This window comes from Xiphophorus couchianus, chromosome 7 (assembly GCF_001444195.1).
Source record: "Xiphophorus couchianus chromosome 7, X_couchianus-1.0, whole genome shotgun sequence".
Lineage (NCBI taxonomy): Eukaryota > Metazoa > Chordata > Actinopteri > Cyprinodontiformes > Poeciliidae > Xiphophorus > Xiphophorus couchianus.
Window position 1 is genome coordinate 18,951,096 of NC_040234.1, and position 17,679 is coordinate 18,968,774.

At 37.4% G+C, this 17,679-nt stretch overlaps 1 protein-coding gene across 5 annotated transcripts in view; it reads right to left on the reverse strand.

Annotated features, from left to right (window-relative positions):
* Positions 1–17,679, reverse strand: part of trpm2 (transient receptor potential cation channel, subfamily M, member 2) — a 44,369-nt gene that overhangs the window by 13,339 nt on the left and 13,351 nt on the right. The window contains exons 13-28 of one of the 5 annotated variants that reach the window (XM_028024148.1): positions 16,732–16,827; positions 16,515–16,644; positions 16,297–16,442; positions 15,286–15,398; positions 15,083–15,184; positions 14,694–14,907; positions 13,009–13,127; positions 12,784–12,916; positions 12,296–12,467; positions 11,993–12,173; positions 11,734–11,912; positions 10,679–10,808; positions 10,168–10,210; positions 9,974–10,044; positions 9,501–9,588; positions 8,794–9,377 (exon numbers count right to left, since the gene is read on the reverse strand). In XM_028024148.1, the coding sequence (XP_027879949.1) occupies positions 9,303–9,377; positions 9,501–9,588; positions 9,974–10,044; positions 10,168–10,210; positions 10,679–10,808; positions 11,734–11,912; positions 11,993–12,173; positions 12,296–12,467; positions 12,784–12,916; positions 13,009–13,127; positions 14,694–14,907; positions 15,083–15,184; positions 15,286–15,398; positions 16,297–16,442; positions 16,515–16,644; positions 16,732–16,827 (1,992 nt within the window). In that variant the 3' untranslated portion in view covers positions 8,794–9,302. Of the gene's footprint in view, positions 1–392; positions 502–1,592; positions 1,794–1,872; positions 1,935–2,017; positions 2,199–2,277; positions 2,442–2,520; positions 2,702–3,641; positions 3,814–4,312; positions 5,580–5,657; positions 5,741–8,793; positions 9,378–9,500; positions 9,589–9,973; positions 10,045–10,167; positions 10,211–10,678; positions 10,809–11,733; positions 11,913–11,992; positions 12,174–12,295; positions 12,468–12,783; positions 12,917–13,008; positions 13,128–14,693; positions 14,908–15,082; positions 15,185–15,285; positions 15,399–16,296; positions 16,443–16,514; positions 16,645–16,731; positions 16,828–17,679 lie in introns of those variants that run through there. The other 4 variants (XM_028024150.1, XM_028024145.1, XM_028024147.1 and 1 more) reach the window with 4 other exon arrangements.

A 17,679-nucleotide genomic window follows, 5' to 3' on the forward strand; every position in this document is an offset into this window, starting at 1 on the left:
TGCACTCAGTCCATTCAGACATTTACACAGTATCTTCCAAAGTATTCCGAAAATTCACACACTTCGTCCACATTATAACAAGAAACAACAGTATATTAAGATTAATATGATTTTATGTTACAGGACAACACAAAGAAATGCAAAGTTATAAAATGAGATAAAATATTTTTTCTGCTTATTTTTGTTTCTATCAAATAAAGCTATGTTCTCACATGATAGAACATTAATTTCTGAGTATTGTCACAGATTCCAAATTGGATTTAGGTGGACTTTGACTGAGCCATTCTAATACAGGAATATGCTTTGATTTGAATTGTAGAAAGCCAGAAAAAGGAAAAGTGTTGTAGGATTTTAAAATAAAAGTCTTTTGCAAGGCGTTGTTGTTACCTTACCTTTGAGAAGAGCTTTTAGGATGGCCACATCCAAATCCACTCCCCCCTGATTGTCCTCGCTTGCTTTGAATATTGTCAGCAAATGAGACATCCCGATGATGTCCTGAATCTGGAAACAGAGCAAACACATGACTAGACCCAGAGTGCTGTTTGAGGAGGTTTACTTCAGACTGCTAAAGAAGACAAATATTGAAACGTGACTTAAGAAAAGATTTACTGAAGCACATCAGATTACATGTCTCCAGTTTTAAGTCAGGTAGAACTAGCAAAATTATTTCTATTTGCTAGTATTTTCTTCAAATTTGGAAGTTTAAATATATTAAGTTTACCATGCCTTTGAACAATTTTGTAAAGCTTGTGATGTGATGCCTTAATGAGCTTCTGAGAGGTTTATTAACACTATTTGAGCTAAATAAAGGCACATTCCAGTTAAATTCAATTCAATTCAATTCAATTCAATTCAAACTACTTTATTGATCCCAAAGGAAAAATAATGTTATTGTAATTCATTTAATTAAATAGTGATTGTAGATGGCGATGGCTGTTGGCAGGAAATATTTCCTATAGCTGTCTGTGTTACAACAAATCTGAAGAAGACTCTTACTGAAGACACACTGTTTTTCAATGACAGTGACATAAGGAGCATAGCCATGGATGTCCATAATTTTCTTGATTTCATATAAAATTCTTCTTTGCACCCTAAGTCACCCGTAGAACAGTACCAGCCTTTTTTATCAGGTTGTTGAGCCTTTTAAGGTGCCTGGTTCTGATGCTGCTGACCCAACAAGTGATGGCAGACAAGATGACACTCTCAACAACAAATTTATAGGAAATATGCAACATATAGGGGGAAAACGCTCTCTCGTTCTTACTGATGGTTGAGAAATGTTGAAATGATCTCTTTCTGTAAAAATGTAAAAAAAAGTTTGTTTTTGAAGAAGTAGATATAAAAAAAAAAAAAAGGATTCAGAGCTCTGCAACTTTGGGATCCTGTATGATTCTTACACTTTTTGTGGGCATTGTTTTGCTGCCTTGGCCATTTTTTAGGACTAGAAGTGGTTTGAGTCAAACTCAACAGTGCCATATTCCCCAAAAGCCCTTCTGTGGCCATCCCAGGCAACTTGCCCATATGACCTATATCAAAACATCAAAACCGCCTCAGTATACTACTATGGATTGGAGCATCATCAGTACACAAACCTTTTTTGTAAACTCTATAATCTCATGTTCTTCAAACTTTTTATACTCTTGACCAAAATACTCCTTCATCTGCTGTCGGATGAGGGTGATGGTGATCTGGCTGACCGGTTTTCCAAACACCTGAGCAATAACATCTGCTATTCTCCCAGAGCCCTCCAGGATTATGCATGGTGTGCCACTGAGCATGGCTTTATAGAGGGTCTGAGAGGAGATGCAAATGAAAGGTCAGATTACTGGAAAATCAAAGATGGAAAGAAGATTCAGGAAAATGCTGACTCACATCGAGTGTGCCCGGTCCTCCATCCAATGCCACACAAACCACTGGGATGGTCATAGAACTCACTGGATGACAAAATAAATAAAACACTTATTTACAGTCAAATACATTTTTTTATTTTAATAATGAGAACTAATCTTCTTTTAACCTTTGTTTCCAAGATTTCTGCATGAGATGTGTTTTTCTAGTTTTGCACGCAGCTCAGTCTCCACAAGATAGCGTCCATTGGTTCCATCATCAACCAGCAGGAAGTGGGAATGATTGTTATCAAGACAGGCCAGAGCACCCTGACCTTGTGTGTCAATCACATAATTAGCTGGGAAGCAACCCTGCAGACAAACAAAATGCAAACTATGAAGGAAACATACAAATCCATGCAAAAGCATAATGTGAAGACTGTGTTCTTACTTCTTCATGCACCAATTTATCCCTGTTGTGAATTACTCCCCATGTTGCCACTCCAATAGCCACTACTTGCCCCTGCATGGTGTTACTCAGGGCGTACTCCCTCACAGCCTGTCCCACATGCATCATTACACCAGAGTGGGTACCGCCAGTGAGGATCCATGCACCTATGGAGGATGAATTATCACTGAGTGTGTTTTTGGCTGACATTCATCACACCTATCTCCAGTTTTCTGTCTGTCTCACCTGTAGTCTGTGCAACTTTGATAAGCCCTCTGCGAAAAGTCTTCTGCAGGTGGGGCTTCAGGTAGAAGTTATTGGCTCCTCCAGTCACAGATATGAGCAAATTTGGAGGCGAAAGTCTCCATTGTTGAGTCAATAACTCATAGAACACCTCAGCTTCGGTGTCTGCCGACACTCGTACATACTGGCAATGAACATACATAGTGGCATGAGAAGGTGTAGTATACATTTACAGTGCCTTACAAAAATTTTCCTACATGGAGTTTTTAAAAAATTTTTTTGTCAAACTACAGCCATGTAGAGATGCTTATGCATCGGACTTACAGATACAACAGAAACATGTGAATGCAAAAGTTCCAGTTTTGAACTTTTGTGTGTAAAAAAAAAGATTAATTGTGTTAAAAATTTAAAAACATTAATCAAACTTAATACATTAAAATCCCACCCATAAGCAGGATACATACAAAAAACAATGTGTAGTTGAAAAATAACACTGCAGATGTAAAACATTGTGGTGTCAGCATCATCTTGTTGAGATGTTTTTATTTGAAAGAGATAAAGCTGGTAAGAGTTGATGTCAGTATGGAAGGATGGATGGCAATTAAAATATAATTTCCTTTGGTGGTATCACAAGTGAACACAAATGAACAACACACTTATAAGATATGCATTTAAAATTTTTACAAATTGTAAAAATCACCTAACCTATATTTTTCTTCCACCTCACGATTGGGTCTAAGTTAGATTATTACAAAAATGTAATTACAATACACGATTGTATTGTAACCTTACAATACAATCAGGTTTATTTATTTTATTTCTGAACTGGTTCTGCTGATGTAATCAATTACATGATTGTATTGTAATCTTACAGTACAATCATGAAAAAATCTGAAAAAGTTTAAGGGGATAAATTACCAACATTCACACACCAGGCAATCAAAAGTGTTTGCTCCAAAGTGTTTAGACCAAATCAAAAGAGAAAATAACAAAAATGCTTCAGAAAATATTCCAGAAAACTACAAAACAGCTGAAACACAGAGTTCTTTTAAATCAAGCCTACAACTCCAGCCCCCTTTGTTAGATTATTTTAGAGTTTAGAGTTGGAGATAGGATTATTTTACCTTGCTTGTCTTTTGCCCCAAACCACCAAAGCTGATGTCTCCAAAAGCATCTGTTGGAGCTTTGTGGATATGTTTTCCTTTGTCCCAGGTTTCCCCGGTGAAGTCCTCTGGCTTGATGGCTTCATCAGTGTGGTCAGTCTTTGAGTATCCACAACGACATAGTTGCTCTTTCCTGTAAAAAACACAAATTACATGATGTCACATTTCTATGTTGGTGGAAGAGGTTTAGACATGTGGGTTATGCACTATGATAGTGGTGTTATTGTACTGCCTTGATATTCTTTACAATCCTCACAGTGATTCAGAAATATTGGGGAAAATAATATAAATTGATCCAATTTTTCTTGCATCAAGCCACTGTTTTCTATTCGTCCTATCAGGTAAACTAAGATCTAAAATGTTCAGCTGTAAAATTAAACGATTGTCACAACTGGACATTTTTAGAATGCATCAAACAATTTAAATAAAAATCAAAGTTTTAGTTGCTTCTTTAACAATACAAAACAAAACAGTTCTGTAAGTAGTTGTTGGTATTTCATAGCACTTTAATTGGAAACACAGTAGTGACTCAAAATGAGATTTAACTGCAGTCAGATCAGTTTCCTCTCATTATTAGTAAAACATTGCATCAAAACTACAAGCACAGTTTAAAGAGTAGTGAATCAACCTACCTGGGATCCCTCTGAAAAAAGGAGCATTCCTTTTTTGAGATGTTCGCCTTGATCCATGAGGTAAAAGCAAGTCGCTGGAAAGAAGGAGAGATGGACAGATGTTCACGTGCTGTTTTGGTTGCCAGAAAAAACTGTGACTGAATCTCATCTCCCTTCATGGTGGAATAACACAAGGATCGGTGGTGATCAGATTGAAGTCAGATTGAAGCCAGGCCAACAGCATGGCAGGGGAGAGCAGTCTCTGCAGCCTCTGTGCTGGCAGACAGTCTGTTCTGCATCACAGCTGTGCAGGGTGGAAATACTGCTGAGTAATTGACCCTGAGCTCTCTGTACAATGCAGACTGCGTGCATTACTGCTTTTACTGACATGGGGAGGGACTAAAGCATCAAATTTCTTCAATATCCATAAAAATGTATCTATTTTATGTAACACAAAGTGTAAATTGTGAAAAATAATAATTACATAAAGGTATTTGAGTTTTTTCAGATTTATCCCAGTGTTTTGGAAATCATTCATAGTACTCCTTCTTAAATTTAGTTATATCACAATTACAAGCATCAATGAATTTTATTGGAGTTGTTTATGAAAAACACAAAGCAGTGAATAAATGAAGTGAAAGGAACATTTTTTGCATAGGATTCTCTGGAAGGTTTAGACATTCCCCTACATAAAATCCAGAGCAAGAAATTAACTAGTTAATTAAAAGTGCACTTCTGTTTGCTGTTTAGACTTGTCTTTAATAAGGAGTGTGGAATGGACAAGCTTTCCTTTTTGTCTTTTATCACTCAGCTTTATTGACGGTGGGAAAACACACCCTAACAATAAAAAGTGCAGCGCTAGTGTGTCACCTCAAACCTGACACACAGCGCTCGCGCATACAAGAGTCACAGTAACAGTAACAAAGTACCAGTGACATAAAAAAAAAAACACTATCCTTCCAGTTTTTAATGATGGCAGTCCAAATCTGCAACCTCCGTAGATATTTTTCTATGCTCGATGCCAATGATTTGGCCCTTCTTAAACAGACCAGCAGCTTCTCCATGACCATTTCATGTGTCATTTTGCACGGTTGTTAAAGAAATGACAAGTTAGCCACTGCATCAGCTAGGGTTAAATAAGTTAAATAACTCCATGCAGGTACAATCAAATATGAAGTTCATACTTACTGTATCTGCTCAGTGAAATTCAGGTGGTGACTTTTTTTGTACCTTGTCAGCTTTTATAAAACATGTTAGCAATTTTTCTCGGTTATTCTAGAAATTTCTTATGCTGGATCTGATTGGATTCAGAACAAAGAAACTCATCTTAGATTCAGAAGAAAATAACTGACAAGAGAGCACTTACCTCACGTAAGCAAGGCATTACCAAGTTGGTTTCTCCTTTATTGGTATGAAAATATTTCAAGATCCTTTGAGAGTGAACTTTGGATCCCAGTCATCTGAACATGACTGAGGAAGTACCTAGACAAAACATTAACCAAAACCACTGAACATGAGTTGATCTCTTCTGAGTTGCAAAAGTAAACAGAACCTGTTTCTCATAAAGTCTCCAGAGATCTTACAAGCTTCATTAACGTGTTCTAGCATGATTTAATCTACATCATCTCTAATCCCGCCAATCATTTCTTTGTGCTTTCAGGATGCCCACCTGCCCCCAAAAGTCAACTTCGACTAGAAACAACTTACTGCTACACATATTCACATCAGAATACTGGAAAGTAAGGAAACCTTTTCATGGAAAATTACCACAATCATGTGAAAGTCACTGTGGCAAACACAAATTGCTCAATTTGTGAGGGTTGTGTCATGCCTCACTTGTTGCTGAGTCTCTGGATCATTAAGCCTGGGATCTCAATACTACAACAGTCAACCTGTCAGGATGCTGTCAGTTTCTCTTTTTAACATAAACAACATTTTTCCTGGGAAAGATCTAGAAATTTTTAAATTTAATTACATTATTGAGTATCAGGATTCTTTCTTAAGGTGTTCTGTCACTGAGTTGATAAGCGGTTGTTTATTTGTTCTTGTTGTAACTTACCTCACTGTAACTTTATGCAATGATTTATAAATAGTTTTTTATCAGGTTCTGTATCATGATTTTATTTAGAATCTCTCTTCTGACTGACTGCCGTAAATAAAAAGTACTTGTAAATGAATCCCTACTTGCTGGGGTGGAGTCTTATTATTTAGGGTACCGTAGTTTTTTTTTTAAAGTTAAAACTGTCTCGTTTAGTTCAGAGTTCAAAAAATGTATTAACTGTACACATGACTGTGTACATAGATAACACTGGAAACCTGCTGAAAACAAACCTAAGCATAAAGAATACATGTGGCACCCAGGATGATTAACCCATTTAAAGGCATTTTGATATACACCAGTACTTTTCTTTGAGTTTCCACAATAACTTTTTCATCAGGCATTGAAATATTGTGCCAAGATGCATTATCAGTCTGAACATGTCGATTGTTGTGTTATGGTCTCTGGTATCACTGCAGCTGCTTTTTCTGTTAATGTTTCTCTACGGTTGTGAGAATTGTGATGGTTTCCTCATAAGAGTTTCTGCCCTTTCACATCATGGCTCTTCCATCTAATGCATACTTGTCCATGCTTGTGTACTTGGAAAATGTTATTTGTTGTGGTCCGTATATTGTTCCCATTTAACATACAAATGAGAGAATTAACGCACCAGAACAACGGGGTGTTCGTGCTTCTAAGAAATCAACAACATACAACCAACAAATGAGGTAGCGAGGGAGGAAATAAGAACTAAAAGTTTGTGTTTTGGTTAAATTAGACAAATATTTGCAAAAATCGCAACATGGATTTAAACATGGTATGTTCGAGTTTCTTGTTTAAATTCAAGAAGCTCAATATCAATATTTCAACTATTTCAGTTGACAATTATTTGTGTCTTAATGGTATAAAGGTGAGACTGTTATACTGGTAAAAGGTATTTAATACAATGCCAAGGTTAAAAAAAAATCAAAGAATCAGTTTTCTCCACCCATCAAACTTTGAAGTGTTATAAGCATATGCAGAAATCCTGGACGGAGCGGGAGGAGATACCAGGGATATGACGCCCCCTTCTAAGGCTGTAATGAGTCGTTGAATGATTTCAGGACCTCGATTATTAAAATTCCTCGAGGCAGATTATATGCTGCCTTGAACAAACTATAGGACAGCTCTGTGGGCTATACAAAACATGTTCATTACATTTAATACACAAAATTATTCTCAGATATCGAGATTTCACCCAGTCAGTTCTGCCTTTTTTGAGCTCATTAAGGAATGCTGTGTTTTAGGGCTATGTCACAATGATGTAAATGAGCTGCTGCGAGGTTAGAGGAAAAGCACACGTAAAAAAAAAAAGAAAGAAAATCAGACAACGTTGGTAATGTCCAGGTGTCTGACGTGTTTTCACAAACACTGTATCTTTTCTCTGTAGGCTATCACTTCCAGTTCACCACAATTCCAACAGCAAATTTGCAGATATTGTGGGTAATGTAATGTAAGACACAGGGCTAGCAGAGGGTCATTTAGCACAGCGTTTGCTTGTGCTAAATAACAAATTATGTACATGCCGAACAACAATTCAAAACACATCATTATCTTCTGCAGATTAGTGATGAACAGTAGGAACAGTAAATCTCATGTAATGTTGGTAATACACAGAGGACTCCTTCCTAAACTAATCTGTGCAAGCTACACCTTTCTTTGACAACATCACAAGGGATATTGCAAGCAAAACTAAAATGAATCCATGCAGCTCTGTTCTCTGTGACTGGGAGAAAATGCCTGGACACATGCTCTGTATTACAGCCCACAACAAAACAGTTTCCTTTTCCAGCAGCCATTGTGCTTTGGTCTTTAATGAAGTGGGTGGAGCTCCACTTGGGTTGCCAGCTGCTGGACTTGGCTTGACTTCTCACTCCCGACTCGTCATATATTGACGAGTTGGGACGATTTCTGACCACGCGTCACATATTGACGCGAAGGGTACCCCCTTCTGTAAATAGGGGGTTAGAAGGGGGTCAACTATTGACCCCGTTCGCGTCAATAGTTGACGACTTGGGCAGGGTCCTTCAGCGTCACATGTTGACGATTTGGGTAGGTCACATGTTTTATGTGGATTATTGACGCGAAGGGTTCTCGCAACCACTGCCGAACCTTCAAAACCCGACGATTTGGTTAGGTTTAGGGCAAAAATTATGGTAAGGCATAGGATAAAACCCCTCGCGTCACATATTGACGCGAAAGGGGTACCCTGCGCGTCAATATATGACGAGTTGGGAGTGAGAATGTGTTGTGACTAGAGGCTTTTGAAACAGGCTGTTTTGCTGACACTAGTAGAGGATTTACTTGGACTGTTTCCAGAAGCAGGAGATAACCTTATGGTAGCACAGAAACATGCTACCATATGGATATGCATAATAGTGGACCTTTAAATTTCAGTGACAAAATAATTGACTGTCCACACTTCTTTAAAATTTTATAAGCTTTTTTATTTGATAAAAAATTAGAAGCAGTCAGTACACTTTGATTCAATACTTGAAATAATAACTAATCTAATGGAACCCAGGTTATATTTCTCTAATGCTGCAACTAAAGGATACTAATTAGTCTGATCCTACTAATAAGAAATCACAGTTTGATTTAATCATTATGAACAACATTGGCAGGTATTGCTATTTTGGCCTTTAGATCCCACATTGCACATAACAAACAGCAATAATCACAGTCTATTCAACCAAGACATACAGTATTTCAGTTAGCATCTAATTAGTTAATATACCTGATCCAAAAAGTAAAAAATACACATTGACCTTATAGCTACCTGTGCCAGAGAAATCATGAAACCTGCAGCAAGAAGCCAGAAAACACAGGGCTTACTGTCTTGGGGCCCTTAATTACTCAAAATACTAACACTTTTATGATATAGTTCCACGATCAATAACTAAAGTAGGCATGGCAACAAGGACTGAGTCCATCTTACTCGACAGTACTATGTGCAGGAGCACTCAGAGATTTCAGACTGTCCTCAATCCTCTGCAGTGCTTTGGTGACCTGGATGACACAAAGCAAGTAATTTAACCAGCTGCAAAGACAATGTTGAAGAATTGTGAAAATAAAGCATCATTTATACATAATTTAATCCAACATAAAAGATTGATTAAATCAGTTAATAACCTGTCCCTCTAGTTTCTCCATTCTCCTCAGCAGTGCTTTGAAGCTCTCTTCCTCTTCCCTCTCCATTCGTTCACTTAAGTTGGCAACTCTTAGCAAACAAAAAAGTAACATGAGTAACTGAGATTTCGATTAGCTGCACCTGAGGCCTATATTAGTTCAACAAAACTCAATATTCACAGAATAAGCAAATATAAGTTGAAAACATTTTATATGATAGGTGAGCTTGGTTTATCATAAATACAAAAATACTGGGTCTAAAATTCAAATAGAGTTTAACTCAAACAATGATAAGTCTGGGCCACAAAACCCTGCAATGTGGCACAAATGATTTTAATCAGTCACAGAAAACCATTTCTAATACAAATTTATACATTTTTGGCCCCTTAATTATTCCAAAGACCAACACATTTATGGCCTAGTGTCATGGTCTGTAATTAAAGTAGACATGACAACAAAGACTGAATGCATCTCACCTGACAGTTTCTTTTGCAGAATCACCCTGAGATTTCTTAATGTCCTCCATACTCTCCAGTGCTTTGTTTGACTGAAGACACAAAGCAACCAGTAATTTAACCAGCTGCAAAGACAGTTCTGAAGAAGGGTGGAAAAAACATTTATACAGTGATATAGATCCAACATTAAAGGAGTCATTAAATCAGTTCATAACCTGTTCTTCTAGTTTCTCCAGCCGTTCAGTTAAGGTGGTAACCCTAAGAAATCACACAAAATAACATGAGTGAGTGAGACTTATATTAGCTGCAACCCGTATAATAACATGCTTTTCTCATATTTTATGTTAAACAAATCACATTGTTTATTCAGTTTATGCAACAAAACACATTATTCACATAGAATAAGCAAAGATTACAAATTGAAGTCATTTTTCATGACAGATGAGTTCGATTTACCATGAATACAAAACCACTGGATTTGAGCTTCAAATTGAGTTTAACTCAAACAATTTAAAGTCTGGGCCACAGAATCATAAAATGTGGCACAAGTTATGAAAAAAAATCAATAAGAAATACAGACTCAAACAATTTACAATATAAAACCCTCCCATCATGTAATTTAAGTGACTATTCTGCTTGGCTTTCATTCAGAAGCTCATATAGAGGTATTTAGCCATCTAATAGCCTGGATTTTGCTAGAAGAGAGAATTTTCTGCAGGATTGTACTTTTGGGATGAATCCTGGATGAGCCCCTCCATGCTCTGGCTCTTCGCCTGCCGTTCAGATAGCACAAATGCGTCCCTCATCAAGGCCTCCCAGGACAACAGCTCCTCTTCCTCTTTTGGGATAGAAACCTCTGGAAAAAAGGAGTGGGGCGTGATTTGTATCGCCATCATTTTCACATTTGTTTCTGTCTGGCTCTTTCCTTCCAAAGAGCCAGAATATCTTGATCAACAGTTTTTTAGGGATGTTTTCTAACAAACAAAAGGTGATTTATAGAGCTTTCAGCTGAAAACGTAGCTATCTAGTGTATGATTAGACAAAAGTGGGGTTCTGAATCAGGTCTGTGATTGATTTTTTTTTCAGACTTTCAAATACTGTTAATTAGCTTTTCTGTATTTCTTTAGTCCTGACAATTGTTTTTGTCCTTCACACCCTTATCAGGTGCTACATCTGGATGGAGAACAAGTAAAAAAAAGAGAAAAAAAACAGCCAAAAATTGAAGAATTTTAGAAAGACCTTCAACAAGCCTAGAGATAAGGAATCTAAAAATCATCCATTTACTGGAATCGACTTACATTCAGATTGAAACAGCCAGTCAGAAACTCTGATGTTTTTTCATTATTAATGAACACTTCATGCCTAAAATTCTGACAACAGAATTCTTCGAAGTGTTAGTTATTTTTGTGTGTAGAAGACTCAAGGTTTGCTACTTTTTGAAACAATATAATAAATATCAACTTTCAATAAATTTATTGTTGGTTTACACTTACAAAATCCCGTTTTGCAGCAACTGTTCTTTCACACAGAGTGTGACATCGTCTCTACTTCTATCTAGATAATTACTAAGTACTCATATCAGGAAGGTTGAAAAAAAAGACTTTCAATTTCTAAAGAGAAATTTTAATAAGCTAAATGAGGAATTGGCAGTAAATATAAAAAGATAAAGGTGGTATAAACATTTTTGCAAAGTACAGACGGAGACAATCATCAAAAGCAATGGATCTGAGGTCACCTCTTGTAAATATCACACATATAGAAATCAGGGACTAAGGCCTTACTGAATTCAGTCTGTAATTTCTGAGCTTTCCACAGCACCATTTTGATGAAGAGGTAGAGGTGACTGAAGATGATGAAAGGAGGTGGGGGGGCCGGGCGGCTGTAGTACTCTTTGATCAGCTGATATCTTTGAAACTTCCAGATTCTATCCGTGTTGTCATGGACCTCCTCAAATGAGTAGCTGTGCAGGCAAAAGATGAACAGATTCACTATGTTGAAATTAAACCAAAGCTGACAGATGATATGGCACTAAGGACTCACTTAAAGATGGCTATGAGGAGGTTGATGAGCAATATGTTGGCACACAGCAAGTAAATACAGAGCATGATGATGGTGAGCCACTCAGGGAAGACCGTCATTTGGTTTTCATTCAGCACAGGACACTTGGGCTTCATGGGATCTGTACCGTCCATGCTGCATGAATTTATATCAAACCTAGTTTCTGAAGGAGACAAAACACTGAAACTAGAACATGCAGCATCACCAAGAAAACTGGCTTCACCTACAGAGAGATTATGATTTCTCGTCAAGTAGTAAAACTACACGGTGCACTTCTCCACTCACTGTCAATATTTTCAGGGAAACTTCCAAATATAATGAGGTATGGCTCGTAAACAGCCCCACGAATGATCCAGTCCAGTCGATTGTCATTATGGATGAGGATGCCTTGTTTGGCCACACCGTATGCCACAACCCAGATGCTCAGGAGAAACATGAAGAAGAACATGTCCATCATCTGCAGCATAAATTACATCAGAGGGCAAAAAGATAGAAAAATAATTAACTACAGGTAAATATTTCCATCTTAAAAACCATAAATAAATAATATAAATTCTCTTATAGAAAATCACATTTAGAAAATCAGATGCAGAATAAAGTCTGGAAAGGGAGACACTGGAAAACACTAATATTTTTAAAGACTGAAGACCCTGCTGAAAAAAATGTCTCCAAAGACCAGCCTAAGAACTATAGGTTCATAAATGTCATGTTGTGTATTGTTCTATTGTTCCCACATTTTATGAGGTTCATTTTCATTCATGCAAACTCCTCACCATCTTCTTAACTATGATGATTTTAGGTCCCAAGGTGCGATTGATTGTGAAGATTGCCATGAGGCGGAGACAGAAGACCACAAAGTCGATGCACAGGATGATTTTACCTGGATAGAAAAGCTCTTTTGTCATCCTGAAGTGAAAAATACATAAAAGTTGGTCAGTCACAGATTACTGAGAGCCTTGGAAACCTTTCCATGTCTCTCTGAGAGACAGAGAGAGTACCTCAATCCAAGTCCTACACAGAACAGCACGATGGAGATGACATCCAAAATGTTCCACAGCTCTTGAATGTACACCTTGGCTTTCTCACAAAACCCAAAATGATCAGGATCATAAAACAGCTGAGAGAGAAAACAGAAATTTAAACCGACATGTCAGAATTTTATTGTCATTAGATATTTATTCTGAATAAGGTTAAATTTGATAGCTAACCTCCAGAGGTTGAATATTAGAATTTGGTTAAAAGTAACAGATATTTACATACATCGAATAAAAAGACACACACATTTTTTCTCACTGTCTGAAGTTAATTCTGACCAAGCCTTTCTTATTTTAGGTCAATTAGAATTACCCAAATTATTTATAGTCCTAAATGCCAGAAAATTAACAAGACAATTTTTAAGAGATTTTTTTTTTTTTGGCAACTTTCCTAGAATTCAAAAGTTTATACACATTTGGTCAGTATCAAAAATAACTGTCTTTTAAAATCTATGCCTTGGGTTAAATCTTTTGGGATTCCCTCCACACACTTCTGATAGGTTAACTGACACATCTGAACTAACTGGATAAACCTGTGGACAAGGCCACACCTGAAACACACTGCAGTACACCACTTGAAGGCCGGTTTCCCGCAGTGTTTATAAGTGTCTCTGTTTCAGCTCAATTCTTACAAAGGCTTCAACAGAAATGTGACCATTATCAGCATCCCCAAGTTTATTTGCAGTTTTGTTTCAGATAATGTATTATTCATTTTTTCCCAAGTTGGATATCTTTAGTTTTACATATGTGGTTAAGAGGCGCAACCTACTGGCAAGGCTGCCTCAAACCAGTTTTAGGATATACGTTATTGACCAATGTAAGTAGTTCTCAAGTTTTATGGTCGAGTCATTAACAGCTCATTTTGCAAATCAACCCTCCTATTTAATGTTGGTAGGTCTGAGTACTTTTTAAGCTGCTGTTCATTTGCATACTATAATTTTGTTTAAAATAATTATGCTTATGTAAAGTCAATGAGTGTAGTAAACTTAAACTTTAAAAGTTTACTTGTGAATCATGGAGCATGCAACCTGCGTTGAGTTGTAAACCTTCAAAAGTACAGACCAGACACTGTAACAGCGTATGAGGAAGCCAACACAGAGTTGCAGACAATATGATTAATGCATGCTCTCTGCTTTGTGCCCAGTCCAACAACAATCCAAGTAGAAAACAGTCTTTGCTATCACTGTTACTGGTGTATAAAAAACCTATTTAAAATAAATAAACAAGCAACGCTTAGCTCACGTGTGGGGGAGGGTTTGAGAAAGCCAAACCACCATTCATATAATACACTGGGAGAAAACCTGAGAGCACAACTAAAGAATAAATAGGTTCTATTTTTAATTGGTTGTTTGCATTAATGCTGCCCTGGGCAACCGCCCATGTGGCCCATATCAAAAGCCGCCATTGTACATCTAACAGAAAAGCATCAGACTCATTTATTTTAAAGTGACTGTTATTGGTTTTTCTCGCTGAATAAAAGTATTCAGTAAAAGTAAAAGTAATAAAAGTTGTTATTTTCCAGGTGAAATTTTGGTATTAATAAATGGAATTCATGACTCATTGACTCTTCTTCAACTTCATACATCAAGAACCTAGCTGGAGAAAGGATAATTCTCCAAACAGTGCCCATTATATTTGCAGCGTCTCACCTGTCTAATCTCCTCAGACACCAGAGTGAACAACCAGATGTAGAGCACCAACTCTTTTATAGACGGTGTACTCTGGAAGTCAATCATCAGGACGTAAGCAAACAGGAACAGGACGGCAAAGTACGAGACAATGTTTCCATAAAACTTGACCTGAGGAGCGCTGTACAGTCCTTTCAGTCTGGACAAGCAGCCCAGAGGCTCCACATTCTGCTTACTGTGGGCAGAAACATCAGCATCAATGTAACTCATTTGATCAAGAATTGTTGCTTATAAAGAAAGTAAAAATTCACTCATAATATACAACTTCTACAACTCAGAGTGTTGAACAAAATTTGACAGCAAATGTTGAATAGGTCTTTAATTGAATCAATCAGAGATTGTCCTCTCACTAGCAATCCGAATTATTGTTCAAAGTGCTTTTTGTCTCTTCCTCCCCAGTCATTTTTATCCACTCGTTCTGCTCGATTTCTCTCTGGAGGACTTCATCACATCTAAAAAGGAAAAACAGATATGAATGTGGAAAATGTGGAAATGCAATGCTTTACAACTTCAACAGTTTTTATTTATACAATCACTCCCAGTAATATTTCACCTGAAAGCCAGAAACTTGGTGTAGGTCAGAGGGAAGAAGACCATACAGATCAGCACCCTCCACACAGGATTGTTGACTGAAAGGTCACCACACCAAATCTGAGTAAGACGATCCTAAAGCACAAAGGTCTTATCAAAGAGTTTGTACAATATATGGGTATAAGATGACAGGCTGTCTTTGGCTCTCTTAAAAGGATCTTAAAGACTGCAGCAAACAGAAATGAGGGATGACAAGACTTTTGAAGACCACTTTGTGGGTTTGTATTCATGATGTTTCATATTATAGCCACAAGCTATTTCTTAAGATTGTATGTAGATACGAAGTTGTCTTACTGGTAGATGTATGGGGCCTTACATTTTTTGAAGGAAAAAATAAACTTTCTTGTGCACGGAAAAGTTTTTCTTTTCTTTCAATCCCTCTATAGGGGCTCCATACAGGAGGACTTCCACCCCCGTATCAGGACCTTTTCAAAGATATCCCTGAATAATGTTCTATCCATCTCCCCATTATTTTGCTGTCAATGAAAAACAAAAAAAAAAACCTAACCCCCAGCATGATGTTACCATCACTGTGTTTCTAGGTCAAAATAATGAATTCAGGGTGAGGTGCAGTGTTAGTTTATATACATGCAAATTTGCACATACAGTACAGACCAAAAGTTTGGACACACCTTCTCATTGAATTCAATGAAAAAGTGTGTCCAAACTTTTGGTCTGTACTGTAGGTAAGAAGGTTAAGTATTGGTCTCACAAGAGCACCTTCTGCCATAAGTTTCCAGTGTTCAGATTACACACAGGTTGACTCTGTTTGCCAATTAGGTGACTCTGGAGGCAATTACTTAGACTGGGTTTTATCTAGGGTCATTAGAATGGATTTGTATACAGTGGTTGCATTCAAATGCAAGTGCTTTTCAGATTATTATATGTAAAGAAAAGGAACTTCCTTTTGTTTGAAATGTCTGTACAGTTCATATGTCCTGAATCATAAAACCTAAATAAAAATCTGCTTCACCTGAACGCCTAACTCAGCCACAAAGTTTTTGTCATTGGCCTCCAGCGCCAGCCTCAGACACGTCGTCTCGCCCCAAAGGCGTGAGGTTCGAACCAGCAGCTTCTTGGCACGCTCCTCATTATTCTTGTAGCACTCACTGAACACACCTGAAGAAAACACATGCAGGTCAATAAATCCCAGCTCAGTCTGTAAATGTTCTCTTTACCTCTGCCTCATACCAATCGCACGATCTTCAAAGTAATTGGCGAGCTCCAGCATTTCCTGAGGCTCGTCTGCATCAATTGACTCCTTTGCCATTTTCTTCAGGATCTTACTGGCAGCCAGAGCAGCAGACATGCAGTCTCCACACTGCACGCACACACAGAAATGCAGAGTTACACACATAAACCACTCTGAAGACACTTTCTTTAAACATATGCAGGAGTTTTTAATCACCTGATCCCAGGCGATTTTAGACAGCTCCTTGTTGTTCTGGACAACTGCCCAGAGGAAAAGATCTCTAGCTGCAACCCTCTTAGATTCATCGTCCCTCTGAGTTTCAGGTAAAAAAAAAAAAAAAGTGAGGGATTGGATTTTTGGGTTAACTGGTCAGATATATTCTCTATAAAGCCGGGAGACATTGTGGAGTCAGTGATTTCATGAAAGTCAAATAAACAATATTTTGATGAAATAATGAATAAAGAAACAAACGACATTTTGAACTGGGAACACTGGACTCAATCCCATGATAGGAGGTAAAGAGTGTCTAAGTTAATACTTATGTGCAAATGATTCGGACCTGAAGTTTGGATGGGAATCTTCATAAATGGATAGTTTATTTTCCTTTCACTGGGATGGGGTGTGTGCTATTCTTGATGTTTCATTTCCAATTTGAATATATAAATTTTTACAACTAAAAATTCCTGTATTTGCAACTTAAGTATTTTTAAACTAAACTATTCATTAGTAATTTACGACTCTGTTTCCATTGGAAATGTAAATTTTCTTCTTCTACACACATCTCAATCTCCAAACAACCTGAAAGTACACTGTGCTGTGACACATGGAGTAACAAGACATAAAATGATGAATCCCAGGACCCATTGCAGGGTGGAGGCAGGCAGGTGAAATTCAACAATTTACTTAAAATAAATAAAAAAATAAAATGACAAAAGCTAGCATTCAGCAATGAATCCAAAAATAGTGCAATAGGAACTAGTTGGTGTTATGTGATGCTAACAGGATGATCTGACCAAGAGCTAGCTGTCGGATTGGAATTGTCTGATTTATGCAGGAGAGCTATGTTGTGCCCCCAGCTATGAAAGACTGAAATTGCAGGAGGCTGGTATGACTATTATATATATATATGGGTCAAGTCAGTAATGCAATGACTTGACTGACTTG